The sequence below is a fragment of the Dromiciops gliroides genome, chromosome 1 (assembly GCF_019393635.1).
Source record: "Dromiciops gliroides isolate mDroGli1 chromosome 1, mDroGli1.pri, whole genome shotgun sequence".
Lineage (NCBI taxonomy): Eukaryota > Metazoa > Chordata > Mammalia > Microbiotheria > Microbiotheriidae > Dromiciops > Dromiciops gliroides.
Genome location: NC_057861.1, coordinates 549,803,097 through 549,824,599, shown reverse-complemented (window position 1 = coordinate 549,824,599; position 21,503 = coordinate 549,803,097). Strand labels below are relative to the sequence as shown.

Genomic DNA, 21,503 nt, shown 5'->3' with positions numbered 1-21,503 from the left:
TTGGGAGTTACTAGGTGTTGCCATTTGGTTTAACTCTTCTCTTTGGTTTACAGGTCTTCACCCAGTATCCTGACACTAACAGCCATTCGGCACCATGTTCTTGGAACTATCACCACTGACAAACTATTGGATGTTACCGTGACCATTAAGTAAGGCTGATATGGAGTTGAGTTGTTGGGAGAGGGAAAGCCGAGGAACCTCATTTAGAATTTTGGAGCTGGAAGGGAGCTTTAGAGACAATCCCATAACAGCATCATTTCATAAATGACAAAGTAATGCCTAGAGAACTTAAATGACTTGTTGCCCAAAGTACAAGTATCTAGTGGCATAGTAGAACTCAGGTTTCTCCCTCCAATATCTATTCTTCTTTTACCCCACTTCTCTTAAATGGCATTGGCATTTTCTCAGCCTTTGACAAGTCAGTTGTGTCTTAAGTTTCATCTTGAACTCTACTTGTGCATAGAATTACACAGTGTTTTCATTCATCTTAGTTCAGGTTTTAGGGCAGACTGTTCTCTTAATTTTCCCTCCTTTAAACCTTTTGTTTCAAAGCTTGTGAAATGGAGATGAAGACTCTTGGCTAAGGAAAGTTTATGTAAACAAACTACAACTTAGGTTATGTCCACCTATCTGTGTTGTTAAAGTGTTGATGTGCAGTCAGTGGTGCACATCTGATCCCTTAATTTTTTTTTCTTTTCTTTTTTTTTCTTTTTGTGAGGCAATTGGGGTTAAATGACTTTACTAGGTTTCACACAGCTAGTAAGTGTTAAGTGTCTGAGGCCAGATTTGAACTCAGGTCCTTCTGACTTCAGGGTTGGTGCTCTATCCACTGCGCCACCTAGCTGCCCCTGATCCCTTAATTTTCTAGAGAATTTAAAGGCAACGAATCTTTGTCAAATGAGATTTAAATATGATGATCTTTTTTTGTATATCTTGGAAGCCTGTTTTTGGCTAATACTTTATACTTTCTTCTCAGTAATAGTAGCAGTAGCTTTTCTACTCATTTTCACTCCTTTAAAGTAGCATTTGCATGTTCTCTGAGTTTTTTTGTTCCAGAAGAGTAAAAGTCAGAGTCCTACTAGGATAGAAGCACTATACTAAAGATCATGGTATAATAAAAAATGGATACAATTCAGTTACTATCAAACATAGTCTTAGGTATAATAATTGTTCTATGAAAAATATATTTTATAATATAATAGCCATTAAGATACCATATTGTTAATTACATATTTTATATTACAATTATTACATATACTATTAATAAACTGCCTATAATTATATATTATAATAGGATATATAAACATATAAGCATATTTTCTATGAAAAAATATAAAGGCTGTTCACAGTTGGTCTTTCTTATACCTAAACAAGAATCCTTTCCATAAGATCCCCAGTGTGTGATTATCCAGTCTTTGCCTGAAGACCTACAATGATGGGGAATCCACTGTTTCTTGAGGCAGCCCATTTTTTCTGCTTTGAGGTCACTCTGTTTATGAGGAAGTTGCTTTCCTATCTCAGCCACACTCCTAGAAAAAAACTGTCTACATTCACCATTTCCATTTCTTCTTCCCTTCTCAATGTTGCCATCTGGTTTCTGTCCTCATTACTCAATTGAAGCTGCTTTCCTTCAGCTTTACTCAGTCCATGGCTCTTAAATTCCAAGCTCCCCTGTTCTATTATTTTTTAGCCTACTTGATATTTCTTTTTCACGAATTTCTATAATATTTCTCTCTTGATTTTTCTTTTACCTGACTGCGTTTTTCCAGTCTCCTTTGCTCAATCAGAATCCAGGTCACTTCTCCTAACTGTAAGTGTATTTCAAGACCCTCCTTTGGGCCCTTTCTTTATCTACATTCTCTCTTTTGGTAACATCATTAGCTCACATAGGGTTAATTATCATCTCTGCAGATGACTACCAGATCTATCTCTATATTTATATCCAGTCTTTGTCTCTTTCCTGAGGTCTGGTCCTGACTGCTGTTTGGACATTTACAATTCAATTTAATAATTTCTATTTAAAAGTCAACATTTCCAAAAAAGAACTTAATATATTTCCTGTTATCTTCCAAATTTCTGTCTTTCTCTCACCACCATCCTGCTAGTCACTCAAGTTTGCAATCTCAGTGTCATCCCAGTTGTGCACTCATTTGCCCAACATAGTTTCCATATCATAGTTTTTTTTTTTAACCATCATAACATCACAGTATCTCCCATCTCCTTCCTTTTCATAGCTATCCCCTTTCGCTCAGACAATCACGATACTCTCATTTGTTTTCCTGCCTTAAATTTCTCTCCACTTCAGTTCTCCACACAGCTGCCAGGTTTGACTATGTCATTTTCCAGCTCTACTTCAGTGATTCTTGGTAATTCATTTGTTTGGTTTTACAACCTGACTTCAGTTTTCCTTTCCAGCCGAACTGGTCTTTCTGTTGTTCACACACCTGACTAAAATTGCCATCTTGGAGCCTTTGGGCTGGCCGTCCCTATGTCTGCAGTTCATTTCTCTTCCTCTTGGAATTGCTAGTCTCCCCTATCGCTCCATTCAAGGGCTACCTTTTACATGAAGTCATTTCTGATTCCCTTTCCCCCTCCAGCTGGTATTCACTTCCCTTGCAAATTATTTTGTTTATGTTTTGTATCCCTATTTGATATATTCCTGTTATCTGCCCAGGTTAGATTATAAGCTTCTTGAGAACAAGGATTAGAACCACTTTTCTTTATATTCTTTATTTCTTTATATTCTTTATTTATATTTATAAAATATTTATATTTTATATTATATTCTCGCATATTTCCTGCTGCATGGTAGGTACTAAACAAATGCTTGTTGATTGGTTGAAGTCCTACTTCTTAGTTATAAAGCTGGTCAGCCACCGCTAGCTGCTTTTGACCTACCCAAGAATTAAAATTTATGGAAACAAGGTCCCTGACCAGTCTGCTGGTAAGAGAGATTAAACCACTCAGTATGGGTCCTATTCCCTTTCTTTTTTTTTCAGATCCTCAATTGACAGTGAACCTGCCTTGGTTTTAGGCCCCCTAAAGTCTGTGCAGGAACTCCGCAGGGAACAACAATTGGCTGAAATTGAGACTCGCAGACAGGAAAGAGAGAAGAATGGCAAAGAAGAAGGAGAAGGGACAAAACCCCCAGTACAGGAGATGGTGGATGACCTGCAGGGTCCTTTCTTATATGACTTCTCTTATTGGGCGCGGTGAGTTGGATTACTCTCTGTCCCTGTTTTCCTGCGAAAAGACGGAAGAGAAATGATCAGTGTGAACTCTCTTAATTGTTTTAGAGCTGGAGAGAAAATCACTGTTACACCTTCATCTAAAGAACTCCTCTTCTATCCTCCTTCAGTGGAAACAGTTGTCAGTGGAGGTAAAATAAAAGCCATTGTGTGAAACATGTATTTTAGCTGTTAAACTGTGGATATTTTGCTTTTTGGAAAGGGGTGGTTCTTTTTGAAAATTAGAAATTATCAGGTAGTGCTAGTACTAAGAAAAGTCACCTGTAAGAAGCAAAGTATATTATAATTTATGTTCTTAGGATCTTTTTTTCTTTTTGTGGGAATTAGTAGCAATGTTTGTTAAAAGTGGAGAGACAATAAATGATTTTTTTTTATGGAAACCTGTTTCTGTCAGCTACTAGAGGTTTCTCTTTGCTTTTCAGAGATCTCATATATTGTTCCTTCATGCATTTTTATTCCTTGATATAAAAGTAGAAATTGTTGCTTAGAATTGTACTCTGGTGAGGAGGCTTTATGTTTCGGTACTCTAAATAGTTCTTTTCTTTCCATGTGGATCTCAGTTCTCAGTTTCTCTACTCATTAAGTGGGCTTGTTAGTAATGATCTGTCTGCCTCAGGGTTGAGAACTGTTAAATTTGGTTGCTACATTTCTTAGATATTTTAAAAACATATAATTATCTTGTTCTTCTCTCCTTTTCTTCCCCTTTAGAAAGCTGCCCTGGTAAACTGATAGAGATCTATGGAAAAGCAGGCCTGTTTTTGGAGGGCCAGATTCATCCAGAGTTAGAAGGGGTTGAAATAATCATTAGTGAAAAGGGAGCCACTTCTCCACTAATAACAGTGTTCACTGATGACAAAGGTAGCTATAGGTAAGCACCTGAAATGGAAGCATATGCATCTGTACAGTTTTTTAAACTGTTTTTCTTTTTTTAAAAAAATAATGAAACTTTTTATTTATAGTTTTGAGTTCCACATTTTATCCTTCCTTCCCTCCCTCCCCTCCCCCCTCCCTGAGGCAGCAAGCAATCAGATGTGGGTTATACATATGCAATTTAAACTGCTTTCCTAAAAGAGTTAGTAAGTAGAGTTGCCTTGGATTAGGCCATATGGCCTAAATCTTTTTAAGATTAAAAGCAAATCCTTATGCTTTTTTGTCTTTAAGTGTTGGGCCATTGCACAGTGATCTGGAGTATACTGTGACATCACAGAAAGAAGGATTTGTTTTGACTGCACTGGAGGGAACTATTGGAGACTTCAAAGCTTTTGCCTTGGCGGGAGTAACTTTTGAGGTATTGTTCTGGTTGCTTGGTCTTGAAATTTCATGTTATAAATAAATTCGGTGACGCAATTGATATACAGTATATTTGTCAAGATATTGAATACAGAATGTTCTTATATTAGCAGAGTGGCTAAATCTGGAATACCATTGAACTTAGGATATTTTCTGTATATTTTGGCCACTGTGTCAAGTCTCCAGTCCCTCTATGTCCTATAAAACCAGATTGTGGTTTATCCTTGTATCTTAGTGTAGTTTGTCTTGCCATTTTAATTGTTATCTTGATGAGGTATGATAAGTAAAACAAATTGTCCTTTGTATTGAATCTGGAGATCTTTGAGTGAGAGTACATTTCTTTTAGTATCTAAAGCCATGAAACAACCATATTGTAGTTTATAACATATGCTTAAGGAAATTTTAGATACTCAAATGCATGTGATCTCATTCATGAAGCAGGTTGTAACTTGTCCATTTGAGTGATTCATCTCTGTACCTCTCCAAAGTTTGCCCCAGAGTTCACTCAGTGTGCTGGAGGATTTCCTCACCTTCTTCTGACATATCAAGGGTGACAGTGGAACACTCTGGCTATTCATCTCTCATTCCTCTTTCTTGCCATTTGAGGAGCTCATCTTTTCTTCCTGTTGTACGATTTCTTGTTGGTGAATTTTATTCCTCTTTTTCAGTACCAGTTGGTTTTATGTTGCAGTCTACTTGAACCCATCGAGAGTATGGATTATTTCATTCTTTGTTCTAGTATCTGCAGCATCTAGCACAGTACCTGACACATAGGTGCTTAATAAATACTTGTTACCTTCCCTTTCCCCTATTGCAGTGATAAAGAACTCTGTTTCAGCTATGATTTATTTTCAGAGGGTCATCAATGAAAAGTGTTCTTTCTCTAGGGATGTTTTCCAAGAATTTTTAAATAATTATGATTTATAGATTGGAGACACCTTGTCAAAAGAGTTTGGAAAGCAGTGTTTTCTTTAACTGAATCAAATTCTTTTTCATAATCAAGAAAAAATCATAATGGAAACTTATATTTTCTACTTTTTTTGGTTAATTGTGAAGTTGGTAAAGACATGGTCCAATGTTGCTTTTTTCAATGAACAGAAATCTATTTTTTCTCTCTCCCACTTCAAACCCCTCAGTTGAGGGAAAGAAGAAAAATAAAACCTTTGTAGTAAATATTAATAGTTAAGCAAAGCAAATTCTCGTATTGGCCATGTACAAAAATTATGTGTTTATCTTTCACCCTGAGTCTGTCTCTTGGTCAGAAGGTGTAGGTAACATACTTCCATCATTGGCCTTCTGGAATTGTGGTTGGTTATCGTACTGATCAGAAGTCTTGGGTCTTTCAAAGTTGTCTTTATGATATTGTGTTACTTCATTCTGCATCAGTTCATACAAATTTTCGCAGGTTCTTTGAAACCATCCCTTTCACCATTTTTTAATAGCACAAAATTTAATTACATTTATATACCATAATTTGTTCAGCTATTCCCTAATTGATAGGCACTCCCTTAGCTTTCGGTTCTTTGCTACCACATAAAGAACTGCTATAAATATTTTTATACATTCAGGACCTTTTCCTCTTTGATCTTTTTGGGGATGTAGTGGCATTATGGGTCAAAGGACATTATGTACAGTTTAATAATTTTTTTTGGGTATAGTTCCAAATTGCTTTCTAGAATAGCTGAATCATTTCAGAACTCTACACAGCACATTAATGTGCCTCTTTTCCTATAGCCCCTGCAGCATTTGCTATTTTCCCTTTTTGTCAGATTTGACATTTTGATGGATGTGAAGGGGAACCTCAAGATCAATCAATCAGTATCTGTTAAGTGCCTACTTTGTACCTGGAACTATGCTAGGCACTAGGGATATGGAAAGAGGCAAAAGACAATCCCTGCCCACGAGGAGCTTACAGTTCAATGGGGGAAGGCAACATGTAGATAAACATATACAAAGCAAGCTATTTATAGGATAAGTAGGAAATAATGAACAGAAAGAAGGCCAAAAATTAAGAGGGAGAAGGCTTCCTGTAAAAGATGAGATTTTAGTCAGAATTTAAAGGCCTATAGGGAGATCATAGATGGAGTTGGTTTAATTTTCATTTTTTCTAATTATTTGTGATTTGGATTTGTTTTCCATGTGGCAGCCTCTTAATTTCCCAGGCTTCCTTCAGATCTTATGTCTAATCCTACCCTCTGCAGGATGATGAGCCCAGTCCCCTCAGCAATTAGAGCCTTCCCCTCTGAGATTTCTTTCTTTCTACTCTTAACATATCTTGTACATGTCTACTTATTTATCTGCCTCCCCCATTGTAATGTGACAACCCTGAGGGTGGGAACCATTTCTTGTCTTTCTTTGTATACGGCCCCAGCACTTGGCACAGTTGGTGGTATAGAGTAAGTGCATAATAAGTGTTTTTTGACTGACCGATTGACTCACTCAAGGATAATGGCTGCACAACAACAATAATAATTTTAAGAATGTTACCATAAATATAGCACTTTAAGGTTTGCAAAGTGCTTTACATACTTTATCTCATCCAATCCTTAGAATAACCAGATAGATAGATGCTATTAATTAACCTTTGGCCCTTGCTTCTTGCCTGAACAGTGCTTTCCCCATCTGTTTCTCCCCATTTTCACTAAGAAAGTCATTGATGGTTAGTATGAAATAACATTATTTTGATGTTATTTTATTACAACAGATAAAATCTGAAGATGACCAGCCACTTGCCGGAGTCCTCTTATCCCTCAGTGGAGGGGTGTTCCGTTCCAACCTTCTGACTCAGGACAACGGGATGTTGACTTTTTCAAACTTGGTAATGTATTCGTTTGTAATTTGCTGCTGTTTGCCTACAGGAGAGGGCAGGGATGGAGTGTGCATTCCTTGTGTTCATCTTGTAAATATGAAAAGGAAAACAACTTGTAGTGTTGCAGATCCTCCAGAGACCAAATCCAATTAGAACATTGTTAGTACTAGTACTTCAGCTGTTGATTCATGTTTCTCTCTACACAATCATTGCATTTTCTCGCCTTCCACTTGTCACAGAGATGTTGTAATTAATTATCCTGGCCACAGCTCCTTCTACTGCATATCTCTCATTGTTTCACAGCAGGACTGCAATGTTTATGATCTTGAGTATTATAAAGTAGTTTTTTTGTATGTTTCTTTTCCAGAACATGTACCACATATTGGAAAAATAGCAGATGAATCACTAGTGTATCCTCAGAGAGTATGCATTAATGGCCATCATGCCAGTCCTGTGGTGGAGGGTAATTGTCCACAGAGATAAGATAGGGATGATCTTTCTTAGCCTGTTAAGAATCAGGGGAGCTATATTAGTGGTAGTTCTGACCTTGCTGACTGCATTTCTCTTCATTCCCACCGGGTTGAAAATGCTCCAGCACAAACCTCCCAGTTTTGGTTGTTTCTTGGCAGAGCCCAGGGCAGTATTACTTTAAGCCTATGATGAAGGAGTTTCGTTTTGAACCTTCCTCACAAATGATTGAAATTCAAGAAGGGCAGAATCTAAAGATTGCAATCACTGGTTACAGAACAGCTTATAGGTAAGTGTCTGTCGGTCTCACAAACAAAGCTCTGAAACGTGGGGATCTGACTTAGAGTTGTGCCGTGTGGAAAGCAGGCATTGAGCATCTTCCCTTATTTTTGTAAGCGTGTTTTTTAGGGGAAGAAGAGAAATATTTTGAAGAAAAAATTTTTTGACTAGACTTGGCCTAGAATAGCCTATTTCAAATTGGCTGACAAATTAAATGGAAGAGAGAATGTGATTTGAATGGAGCTATGTGTGTAATGAACATTTTGTTCATTATACAAGAGTGAGGGGAAGGGGTTGGAAAATTGAGGATTTTCCTGAGAAAATGTGGTTTTGGGAAGTTGAAATTAATTTTTGCTTTTTTTTTTTTTGTTGTTGTTTTTTGTTTTTTTTAGTGAGGCAATTGGGGTTAAGTGACTTGCCCCAGGGTTACACAGCTAGTAAGTGTGTGTTAACTGTCTGAGGCCGGATTTGAACTCAGGTACTCCTGACTCCAGAGCTGGTGCTCTATCCACTGCGCCACCTAGCTGCCCCTAATTTTTGCTTTCTTAAATATTTCATTGTCTGGAGAAAAACAGTCTTATATTTTATTATAATTTTTTAAGTGCTTTGGAAAAATGTTTAAAAATAAGAATTGATTATGACATATATACAGTGATTATATAGCAAATATTTAGAAGCAGACTACATAAATAAATTTGCTTGGGTTGTTTTGTTCTCTAAATTTTATGCTCATTTTGCCTGTTACCAGATGTGAGATATTTTGGCTGAAATCCTTTATCTGCTGTAGAATACTATGGGACGCTCACATGCTCCTTTCTTCCTTCCTCCTGGTCTCTTTAGTTGCTATGGTACAATCTCTTCCCTAAATGGGGAACCTGAACAAGGAGTTTCTGTGGAAGCAGTAGGACAGGGTGATTGCAGCATTTATGGGGAAGATACTGCAACTGATGAAGAGGGAAAATTCAGACTTCGAGGATTATTGGTAAGAATCAAAACTTCTTTATTATAATTCCTTTATTTCTTTGCTTCATATTATCTAGTGAGATGGTTGGATGTTACCATTTTACTTTTCTAAATGTTTTCTTTATTAATGAGGTATTTGTTAATCATTTCCTTTGTGTAGGGCATTTGTCTTATGGTCAATATGCTAATAGATTATAGCTTCATATGCATACCACCCCTCAAAAGACTTTGTGTATCCCAGATGTGGAATGAGGTATTTATTTTCAGACTTGGCCAGTGTGTGGATTTGTTTTACTTAACTACATTTATTTGTTATAAAGAAAGGTTCTTTTATTGGAGGTGCCATGGGGGGAACCATTGGGAAGTGACAGTGATATCTTGGAAAAAAAAGTAGCATCAATAAGCCATTTAAAAAGAAAATAGAATCAAAGTTGGCTATTTTACCCAAGATTATCATGGATGAAGATATATTCAACAATGCCACAAGAAATTGTGACCTAGAGTTATGAACAGAATTAGGTTTTTATTGTTGACTATTTTTGTGAGGCATGCCCTTTGTCAGAGCCTAGAAGTTAAGTTTGTGCAGCTAGACAGTATTGCTGAAGAATAAAGGCAAATCCCCTGTGTTCTCCCTTAGCTTTTGAGCCTGGGCCAGGGCACTGGGTGTGTTCTTCAGGCATGCCTTTGTGATATTATATCAGAAAATATCAGTATCTTTTGTTGTTAAAACACCTTCATTTCGGGGCAGCTAGGTGGCGCAGTGGATAAAGCACTGGCCTTGGATTCAGGAGGACCTGATTTCAAATCCAGCCTCAGACACTTGACACTTAACTAGCTGTGTGACCCTGGGCAAGTCACTTAACCCTCATTGCCTCGCCAAAAAAACCAAACCAAACCAAACCAAACAAAAAAACCACCTTCATTTCTAAATACATCCTTTCTTCTTCCTAATGAACTATCTCTTGTAATAGGCATTGAAAAAAGAAAGGAATAAAAGGTAGTTTAGCCAAATGAATCAGTACATTGACTAGATCTGGTAGTATACACCAGGGCTTCTTAATTTTTTCCACTCGCAACCTCTTTTTTACCAGAGAATTTTTTACATTACCTTGGGTATATAGGTATATAAAATAGGTATACATAACTTTTTACTGTTGCTAAAATTTTTGCAACCCCCACATTCAGTTACCTACAGTTTAAGAAGCTAAAATATACACAATATTTTATACCTCTAAGTGAAGAATATACCCATCTCTGAAATGAAGGGAGATTATAATTGTATGTTCTTCAGGTTTTTAAAAATTTACATTTTTGTAGTTACTCTGTTTATTGTTTTCCTGATTCTGCTTACTTCACTCTGTATCAGTTTATGTAAATATTCTCATGTTTCTCTGAATTCTTTTTTGTTATTTCTTGGAGTGCAGTAATATTTCATTATATTCATGTTCTACAATTTGCTTAACCATTCTGCAGTTTATGGGCATCTACTGTGTTTCTACTTCTTTGCTACTACAAAAAATGCAGCTATAAAGCTTTTATTATCTATTCATCCATCCATCCATCCATCCATCCATCCATGGCTTTTGTTTTTGTCTTTGAACTCCTTCGCTTCTAGCAGTTGTATCTGGGTCAAAGGGTATGGGATTTGAGCCACTTTTTAAAAACATAATTCCAAGTTCCAGAATGGTTGGACCGGTTCACTGGTCTTACGATGCTAGCTTTCATCTTGTTCTTGTCAGGGACATAATGTATCAGAATTTTTTTTTGTTCAAAGATACAAATTACTGTTTAAAATGAGACTGCTTCATATCTCAGGTGAACCACAAAACGTGTAACTGGTGATCAGAAATTGGTCCCATTCTTGGTTTTAAGGTAACTTTTCTGATGATGATAACAGATATATAATACTTTTTAAAGTTTACAAAATACTTTCCTTACAACAACTGTATAAGGCAGGTAATTCAAGCTTTATTTCCAGAGAGGTTAAGTAACTTTCCCAAAGTCACCTAGCTGGTAAATTTCAGAGTTGGGGTTAGATTGCATGTTGAATGTTTTTTCTACTCTACCAGAGTACCTCTTAATAGAAGGTAAACAGACTTTATGTATTGGGGGAGAAATACCTTCTTGGTTAATGCCAGGAAGCGTTACATGTACTGAACTCTTCAGGATTTGTCATTGGTTTTATTTGCAGCCTGGATGTGTATACCATGTCCAGCTCAAGGTAGAAGGTAATGAACATATTGAAAGAGCCCTCCCCCAGCATCGAGTCATTGAGGTAAGGCATTTAACTCTGCAGTGAATCTTTTAATGATTAGCTCATATTCTAAAATATCGAATTAGTTACCTGCATTTCACTTAGTTGGGGAACTTTAGATCTTAATAAAAGGTCCTCTTTGGATAATATTTCTTTATAAATAGTATTAATAGTGTGAAAAAGTATAATACTAGCATCATTAGAACCATTAATTTTGATAAGAAATTTAAAGATTTGGTTCCTTATTCTCCCTCAAGCTTTAAGTTCCTCAGTAACTTAAACTATGTGTTTATGGAGCTTTTCAGATCAAGGACCTTGGTTTACGTGGTAAAGGATTGCTTCATTGTTGTTACCCGATTTTCCCTTATCCAAATGAACTTCTCACTTATCTCTTGACTCCCAGGAACGGTTAATTAGCCTTCTATTAGATGGACAGTCTTTTTTTCAGTGAAGGTCATTATTCAAGCTAATTATCAAGGTAAAGAAGTATATATTCAATTTAGCAGAAAGCAGGGCCAGGATTTTCATGTAGGACATTCCTCCTCTAATCTCTTCCTTCTGCTTCCCCTCCCCCCATAACCCTAATTTGCTAGGCCTGAGAGCATGGTTAAGAGAAAAGAAACTGACTTTCTAGATTTCTGTTTTGAACTTGTCATTCACTAGAGTCTAAGGTAGCAAAAGTAGAAAAGGACTGTGGTGGCTGACATGAAAAGTTCAGGAAGTGTTTCATACTCAAATATTTTTGTATGCTTTTTTTTTTTTTTAAAGAGAATGGTGGTTTTCTTTAGACCAACAAATAAGTCTATTCTCCATTAGCATAAGCAGCTATTTTGATAGAAAGTAAATTTCAAGAATTCACATTACTAGAAAAAGTTATTTTCTTTGATTAATTCTCAGTGCTGTGTGATTATTCTTTAATATATTTTAGGTTGGTAATTCTGATATCGATGATGTAAATATCATAGCTTTCCGGCAGATTAACCAGTTTGATCTAAGTGGAAATGTGATCACTTCCTCTGAATATCTTCCTTCATTATGGGTAAGCTCAAGTCTATGCTTTTAATTTAAATTTGGTTTTCTTTGACTTTAAGATGAGTGGGAGGCAGCAGGAGTTCAGAGAAACCTGGAGGGTCTTGTGTGGGCTGATGATGAGTGAGATGAGCAGAACCAGAAGAACATTATACACAGCATCATCAACATTGTGTGTTGATCTACTGTGATGGCCTATATTCTTCTCACCAATTCATTGGTACAGAAGAGTTCCAGGGAACTCATGATAGAAGAGGATCTCCAAATCCAGGGAAAAAAAAAAAAAGAACTGTGGAGTATAGATGCTGAATGAACCATACTATTTCTTTTGTTTTGGTGCTGATGTTTTTCTATTTTGAGGTTTTTTGTCATTGCTCTGATTTTTCTCTTATAATATGACTAATGCAGAAATATGTTTAATGTTATTATGTGTATATCTATCTATCTATCTATCTATCTATCTATCTATCTATCTATCTATCTATCTATCTATCTATCTATCTCTATATAACCTATATCAGATTGCCTGCTGTCAAGGGGAGGGAGGGAGAAAAATCTGAAATTGGAAAGCTTGTATAAACAAAAGTTGAGAACCATCTTTACATGTAACGGGAAAAAAAAAAACACTTTATTAATTAAAAAAAAAAGATGAGTGGGAGGCCAGGTTATTACTGTCCAGCAGACTATTGCTGAAATACTAAGTATATTCCTTAATTGATTAGAGAAATCAATACAAAATATGGTAATGGTTAGGATTTTAGCAAGTTTGATTACAGCACTGTCAGAATTAATATAGGCAGCTACTAAGTTTTAAAAAATAAAACTGATCAGATGACCACATTTGTCTACAGTTAGTATTTTTGCAGATTGTAGAGGAAAGCTGATGAATAATCAATATAGCCTGGGGCTTAAAACAGAAAGACAATGTTAAGATGATTTAATATTGTTTGCTCACTTCGCTTTTTTGCTAAAGGTTCTTTTCAATTAGTTTTCTTGGGATTTTCATTTAGTATTTTTGCAATTTTATAATTTTACTTCAAATTCAGATTGATTTGAAAGGAGTTGTGAGATTCAATTCTGTTGACCATATATCTTTCATAAGATGGTGGGAAACTGGTAGTTTAGGCTCACAGAAAGTATGATGCTGGTCTTATCATTGGACAGGTCTAGGCTAGGGCCATCACAGTGCTGCCAAGACTGCATACAGTTCTGAGGACAGAAAATGGGTCCTTTAGCCTGAGAAAAATAAATAATATTTTTGAAAACCCCACTAAAGTGCTTCTTGAGGCAACAAAGGGAGTTAAATGCAGGATAGAATTACTGTTTTAGGTTTTAGTAAATAATTGTGGGGAAAGAGGTTGAACATGATTTTGAAGTAAAGAGATGAGGAAGCCTTAAATTTCTCTGAATACAACCTTGTCAAGGCTTCAGTTGATTGTTGAGGGTATTCTAAATAACTTGCTAGACTTGGGCGTTTTTTTTATTTTCTCTTTTAAAATCATTATACTTTTTAAAGAATCCCTTCTCTTAAGAATTAAGATATCCCGGGGTGGCTAGGTGGCGCAGAGCACTGGCCCTGGAGTCAGGAGTACCTGAGTTCAAATCCAGCCTCAGACACTTAACACTTACTAGCTTTTGACCCTGGGCAAGTCACTTAACCCCAATTGCCTCACTAAAAAAAACAACAACAACAACAACAACAACAAAAAGAATTAAGATATCCCTAGGATGTCTAAAATGTGAGTCCTATTTTGGATTCAAAAGCCTTCTGAAATGCCTTCTTTCTTTGATTCATTATTATTTTTATTTATTTATTTTTTTTGGTTTTTTGGTGAGGCAATTGGGGTTAAGTGACTTGCCCAGGGTCACACAGCTAGTAAGTGTTAAGTGTCTGAGGTCAGATTTGAACTCAGGTCCTCCTGAATCCAGGGCTGGTGCTCTATCCACTGCGCCACTTAGCTGCCCCTGATTCCTTATTATTTTTACTCTCACAGGTAAAGCTTTACAAAAGTGAAAACCTCGACAATCCGATACAGACAGTCTCTTTGGGCCAGTCTCTCTTCTTCCATTTCCCACCATTACTTAGAGATGGAGAGGTAAGAGAGATTACTTGATTTTAGTTTTTATTTTGTTCTGGTATCCCCTCTACTAAAAAAAAATTATAGGCATAAAATACAAAAATATGTGGGTCTACTTTCCCACTTCTTTGCCAAAGGAATAACCAAAGGATTACTGAATGCTCTATTAATTAAGATTCTTATCTTGTTAATATAAAAGTATTTTTAAAAAGAAACAGGCCACCTGTTTTGGAGATTGAGAGCAAACTTCAAGAATTTGTTTGGATCATTATAGTGGTAATAGACTAATACTCTGAGATCTCTTTGTGGAGTGATGATTGATAGATAGTGATTTCCAGTTGATAAGGCCAAGTTCCTGGTCCATTTCCCAAAGCTAAAACCTATAGTAATACTTTTCTATATGTAGTATAGCTATAAGGTAATTTGATGGTTTTTAAGAAAAGGATTTCAGAATTTATATTTCTAAGTAAATATTTTTCTTAAAGTAGTGCCCTTGGGACTCTATATACTTATTCCAGCAAATACCACCATTACTCTAAAACATTTGTTTCAAAAAAATTAAACCTACCCTCTTTGGACAAAATTTGGCCACTATTGAGGATATTTGAGGAAACCATGCTATAGGATCTAATAACAGTTTCAAAGAAGAGTTCCAAAAATATTTTGAGCAAAGCAGTTTGAACCAAAGGAGAAGAGAATGAGCCCTACACTGGCCACTGCACTATGGCCAGAGGCCTTCACTTCCATTCCTTCCACTCCTGGGACATCTTTGCCATCATCAGTATGCTCCAGAGAGACCGAAGGGTGATGCAGAGGCTGCTGTTGTTTGCTAACCCTGCCTGTCTGAAACTCAAATACAAACCCAGGAAGGTTCCTGACAAGAAGATAGAGATATTATCCACAAGGGAAAGGCTCACACAAGGATGGGAATAGCTCTGCAGAACTAGATGCCAAAACAAAAGAAGCATAGACAACTGAAAATGTTAGAGAATTTTAATTCTAGTGGCAGTGCAGTTTGAAATGTTGTTTTTAAAATAAAGTTTTATAAAAATGTTGAATTTGTTTTACTTTAAAAAAAGATGTTCGTTTGTTTTAAATAAATTTTGTTGATATCTTTTTTTAACATCAACTACATTTTCCAATATAGTATGCTCTCCCAGAGAACTATTGCTTATTATAAACAATTAAAAAAAGGGGGGGAAAGTTCAGCAAAACTAACCAACATATCAAAAAAGTCTGCCATTAGAGAGAGTGTCGTACATTTGTAGGCTTGTACCTCTGCAAGGAAGTGGGAGGGAGAAGATGCCTTCTTATAGCTCTTCTTTGGGGTCAGTTTTGGTCATTTTAATCCTATGGCATTCAGTTTTGAGTGTTGTGGTGTTATTCTTTGCATTTACCATAGTCATAGTCATTGAATGTAATTGTTTTCCTCATTCTGCTTTGCATCATTTCACCTCAGATTTCTTATTCTTTTCTGTATTCGTCATACTCATTATTTCTTACAGCACAGAAATATGTTTCAGAATTTATTTAGCCCTTCCCCAGTTGACTTTGTTTCCAGTTCTTTGCTACTACAAAAAGTTCTGTAAATATTTTGGTATAAATGAAATCTTTTTTTGTCTTTATCCCCTTGGAGTATATGCCTAGCAGTGGAATCTCTGGGTCAAAAGGTTTGGCCATTTGATTCCCATTTCTCCTCGCCTCTTTTCTCTCTTTCTCTGTTCTCTTATGGCAAGGATATTTTTTTCCTCCAGGGCAGTGAGGGTTAAGTGACTTGCCCAGGGTCACACAGCTGAGGCCGGATTTGAACTCAGGTCCTCCTGAATCCAAGGCCAGTGCTTTATCCACTGTGCCACTTAGCTGCCCCCTGTCTGTTCTCTTTTTAAGCATAAATCCACATTACTTTTCAGAATGGTTACATCAGTTTGCAGTTCAATGAACAGTGTGTTGGTGTGCCTGTCTTCTTGTAGTCCCTTCGACATTATTTCCAATTTTTGCCACTTTGCTGGATGTAAAGTCAATTCTAAGTTGTCTTGATTTTCATTTCCCTTTTTGGTGATTCGGAACAGTCTTTTCATATTGATTTAAACCTGTTTATAGTTATTGATGATGGATTTTCTTTTTTTTTTAATGGACAGAATTATGTTGTATTACTGGACTCGACACTATCCAAATCCCAGTATGACTACACCTTGCCTCAGGTTTCTTTCACTGCCATTGGATATCACAAACATATTACTTTGATTTTTAATCCTACAGTAAGTAAAAGGGGAGGTTTTTTTTTAAATGGGAAAGAAAAACATATGAAAATATAGAAACTTTAGCTGTTTAACATAGATTCATTAAGCCAAGCGATAATTTTAATTTGTGGTTTTTAAGTCAGTATACTGCCCAGCCTTCTATTTGGGTTTGCCTCTCAAGTAGTAGCTAGCTTTATATGGTACATTAAGCTTTGCAAAGCACTTTACACACATTGTGTCTTTCAAACCATTCAAACAACTGTGGGATTTTAGGTAATATGGCTATTGTCCTTACCTTACACATGAGGAAACTCAGACTCACAGAAGTTAAATAACTTGCAGCCAGTAAGCATCAGAAGTGAGATTCAGCTCAGAGCTCTCCTGACCCCAAGTCCAGTACTTTCCTGGACAGAGTAGTGGTAGTAGTAGTAGTAGATCAAATTCCCAACCTGTAAAGTGAAGGTAACTATGCAGTTGTATAAGGTTGTTTTCAGCAGAGCCTAAAATTCTGGGAGTTTGGAAACCGTTTTTTAAGTGACACAGGGATGAAGTGGCTAACATATTCCTCTCAGCCCCAACAGTGTTAGAAAATGCCAGAGATGATCATTTAGATGAATTCTTTGTGTCTGCCTTGGTGCACATCCAAACCCTTGGTGTAATAAGAGGGCCTTTGTGAAGTGGCACTGATGGATTAAGGATGCAAATATGCCTGAGTGCTTCCTTGCCAACTGAGCTGAAGCAGAATGATCTCTGGAACCTGGGACACTTAGGGAGCTAGTGTCAGGTAAATAGAGATGCCTTTTGGTGATGGCCCCATAGTCAAACCCAGCTCATAATGCAAAGCTGGAAAGGTTAGCCAAGCAAGGACTGTCTATAGGAGTGGTAGACGTACGTAGTAACTAGATTTCTCTATTGTACTAATCAGGCAAAGACAGCATGTGTATTAACCTGCTGACCACTTCTTAAAATCAGCAAATACGTAACACTAACCAGTGCATCATCATAGCTTCTTTCTATTCATTCATTTGATTATATTTACTTTTAGCAGGTGGCATGGCAACATACTAACCAGTGTTCCTAGAAATACCTATTTCTTGGCCACAGGAGATAGTGAAACATTTTATTTTTTTGGCCTTTTTTTTTTTAAATATGTTTTTGGGAAAAGTTTGAGACTCGGTTTATCCTTCTATGAAATGGGGTTGAAAATGTTTTTCACCTAGCCATTTTGGAAAGTATTGATAGGTAATATCTATACAGGACATTCCAAAAGTCTTAGTGCAGTTTTAAACTATTAAAGCTTAAAAATACACTGAGGCTTTTGGGATACCCTGTATATTGCTTGAAGCTCTTGGAGGGATAGGGATAGGAACTGGAACTGTGATTTCATTAGACAATAGGGAACTCATGGGTGAGGAACCTCCTTTTACCAATGCAGATTGGCCCCTTCTCTTCAGCTTTAGTTTTAAAGAACTGCCTATGGCACCGAGAAATTAAATGACTTATCTAGAGTCACATAGCCAGGATATGTCAGAATCAGGACTTGAACCATGGCTTTCCTGGCTTCAAGACCAGCTCTCTGTCCAGCACACCACAGTACCTATGGGCCCAAGGTAAATGTGTATGGTATTATTGATTATTTAGTAATGATCTTTTCTTTTGATGTTTTCAGAGGAAATTGCCTGAACAAGATATTGCCCAAGGATCTTACATTGCACTGCCCCTGACGTTGCTTCTGTTGCTAGCAGGATATAACCATGATAAGGTAGGAATTCTTCAGTTCATCAGGAGGAGTTGTGTGTGATGGGCTAGAGGTTTGGCTCAAGGAGAGCTTTCTTCCTCAGTTGCTATGGAAATGTCAGCTAAAGAAGGCCCAGCCTGAGTAAGATGTGAAAGTATCCAACAACCTTCAGAGGTTCTAGAAAAAGGGAGATGCATGTGTGTATCTGGGGTCCGTAAATGTGTGTTGCTAAATGTCAGCCTTGGCTGAAGAATTTGGACTCCCTTTAAGGTTTTTCATTCCCATCCTCTGTCTCCTCTAGCTTATTCCTTTGTTGTTGCAATTGTCAAGCCGACTGCAAGGAGTACGAGCCCTTGGTCAAACTGCCTCTGACATTGGTGCCCCAGAGGAGGTAAAGAGACAGGCAAAGAAGCAGAAGACTCGTCGGACGTGAAGAGAAAGACATGTTACCTAGACTCAGACCTAGCCCAGGCTGGAGGCTGGGGCACTTTGGAAGCAATGCCTCCGGCTGTACAGTGCTTTGGATAAAATGACGGATTGCTGCAAACTTCACATAAATTTGTTTGTTCTACAACCCTCTCTCACTACAGCTGTGTTTTCTCTTTCAATTCTCTATGACCCCTTGCTGTTTTAAAATTAAGAGTTACATGAATGGACCCCCTCTCACTCTGCTGAGCACATATTTTGGAATTGAAGATAATTTATTTTTTGTCATGGAAATATTTTAAGCTCTGCTGGTGATGTGAGAATGTAACTCTTCTCTTCGGCATTAATTTGCAAGAGGAATTCCAGTCCAATAAACAAGATTCTTGGTTTCTTGAAGCGTGTAATATATTTTTTTGGGGGGGGGTGTTATTTTTTTTCCTGATTTTATTTTATATTTGGGATCTGTTTAAGAAATAGGCTATATGTAGTTCCTGGAAGTTGTGCTGATTTCAGGAAAACAGTAAATCTGGACTCATATATTACATCTAATCTCAGATATGATTTCCATAATATTGTCTAGGATATGCACGGGAATTTTAAGTTCTGAAGTTAACAAACAGTACTTTAATGGCATTGACCTCATACTTTTTGGAAAGTAGTTAAGCTGTTTTAAGCACAATCTAAAAGGAGAATGAGAGCTAGAAAAGTAAGGTTAAATATAGTATGTATATAGAATATAGAGTTTTTTGCCTGTTCATGAGTCAGTCCACTTAAGTGAAGTGGCTATTGAGTTGCCAGATATTGGCTAGTTTTACATGTGTCGCCTGCTTTTTACCTTAGAAGATTATGAATTATATTGAAAATCTTGGGACAGATGCAATACACATCCAATTTCCGAGAGTGTTTTCTTAGTATTACCTCATATGGATGCCCAGAAACATCCCTTTTAAATGTTAATGGTGCTTTTTATTGACATGGTGTAAAGGTTAAGAGCTTGTGAAAGATACAAGTAAATGTCAATGAATTCTCTGCAGTTCCTGATAAAACCATTGAGTGGCAATGTTCAACTTTTGAATGACCAGGAATTGTTCTAGGCCTCTCTTTAAAAAAAAATACTCTTTTAAAAGCAGAGATGTGGCATTTCAGTTTGAAAGTTGAACTAAGTCGGATGTAAAAACTTTCTGCCTTGGGTTTTACAATCTCCATTCAAGAATCCTTTGATCCTCTTGTCAGAAGCAAGACATCATTAGAGATAATGATAATAGATAACAATTTCTCACACTTAGGTTGGGCTTTGAGGTTTACAAAACATTTTTCTTGTAACTCCATGAGGTTGGTAGTACAAATATTATTACCCTTATTTTATGGATGAGGAAACAAGAAACTCAGGGAAATGAAAGATTGCAGTCACACAGCTAGTAAATGTCAGGATTCATACACAAGTCCAGTTGTGAATGCTTCTTTTATGTTGAGGAAATGACTTTGCTACAACAGGATATCTTTTTGCACTTTGACATATTGACTTGTCAGAGATGACTTGTACCTCTGTGCATTTAGGGGGCTTACCAATGGAGGTTACCATTAGGTAAGTTTGCATTGAATGTATAGAATTCATTCAGCACAAATCTCGACCTTTTAGGAACCACTATTCTGAGGTGATGTGATGTACATGCTTCTTCCCTGTCCCTCTGTATAATTGCAACCACTGCAAGTTCTTGAATAGCATGATTAAATTCTTTTTCCTTAGAAAGCAAAAATGACTCTTTATTGAGTAAAAATTGCTTATGTTTTTGTAGCATTTAATGGCTACACAGTGCTTTCTTAAACATTAACTTATTTGATCCTTATAACAATTCTGTGAGTAAAGTCTTGTGAGTATCTTTAATCTTATGTTGTAGTTGAAGGGGTGTAATTAGAGGTTAAGTGACTTCCCTAAGGTTACATGACTTGCAAATCAGGACTTGAGTTGAAGTCTTTTGACCCTAGGTCTAATACTTCTCTGTTGTGAAGTGTGGAAAGGGATTATTGTTGGCAGAGCTGTTTGCTATGGGTGGTTCTCTTTTCAGAAGCAGAATATGGGGTCTCTCACTGATAACCCTGTTTCCATTTCTGTCCCCAAATTGATGATAGATTCTGGTCAATGCAAACTACTCCTTTTTGGCCACAATTTCCTTATGTGCAAATTGAGGGGAGCTCCATTTCCTCAGGATCTATCCTCATATCTTAAATAAAAACCATGTACTGCCTTCAGTTTCAAAGCCTTCCACTGCACTGTTATAGGCTACCTATCCTGGGCTCTTTACCTGCTTTGTAGCATAGTTGTGCCTATGAGTTTCTCTGTCTAATTTACCCCCTGCCGACCTTGTCTTAATCCTAATACCTGGGACATCTGCTTTATGCCTAAACTACCCTTTTCTTAACATGTCATCCAGGTGAAACACTACACATCCTGAAAGTCCAGTTCAAATGCAACTTCCTCTCTGTAGACTTCCTTGATTACTCCAGCTTGATCTGACTCCTTCCTCTTGCAAATGCTCTTTTAGCATGTTGGGCATGATTCTTTTCATACTAGGCTTTGTTTTATCTTTACTTGTGTGCATGCATGTCTCATTCCATTCTGCTATATCATTAACTTCTTGACAGTAAATAGTGTTATTTTCATTTTCTTATTTCTACCTTAT

General features: G+C 36.8%; 1 protein-coding gene across 1 annotated transcript in view; it reads left to right on the top strand.

Annotated features, from left to right (window-relative positions):
* LOC122734791 (nodal modulator 1) overlaps nt 1-19,218 on the top strand; it is a 48,660-nt gene extending 29,442 nt beyond the window's left edge. Inside the window, exons 18-31 of the mRNA XM_043975884.1 lie at nt 54-149; nt 3,000-3,212; nt 3,297-3,379; nt 3,957-4,116; nt 4,410-4,536; nt 7,243-7,356; nt 7,977-8,104; nt 8,935-9,076; nt 11,249-11,332; nt 12,240-12,350; nt 14,335-14,436; nt 16,557-16,676; nt 18,328-18,420; nt 18,698-19,218. Coding sequence (XP_043831819.1) covers nt 54-149; nt 3,000-3,212; nt 3,297-3,379; nt 3,957-4,116; nt 4,410-4,536; nt 7,243-7,356; nt 7,977-8,104; nt 8,935-9,076; nt 11,249-11,332; nt 12,240-12,350; nt 14,335-14,436; nt 16,557-16,676; nt 18,328-18,420; nt 18,698-18,829 — 1,705 coding nt within the window. The 3' untranslated portion in view covers nt 18,830-19,218. The remainder of the gene's footprint in view (nt 1-53; nt 150-2,999; nt 3,213-3,296; nt 3,380-3,956; nt 4,117-4,409; nt 4,537-7,242; nt 7,357-7,976; nt 8,105-8,934; nt 9,077-11,248; nt 11,333-12,239; nt 12,351-14,334; nt 14,437-16,556; nt 16,677-18,327; nt 18,421-18,697) is intronic.
* Nucleotides 19,219-21,503: the final 2,285 nt, after the last annotated feature.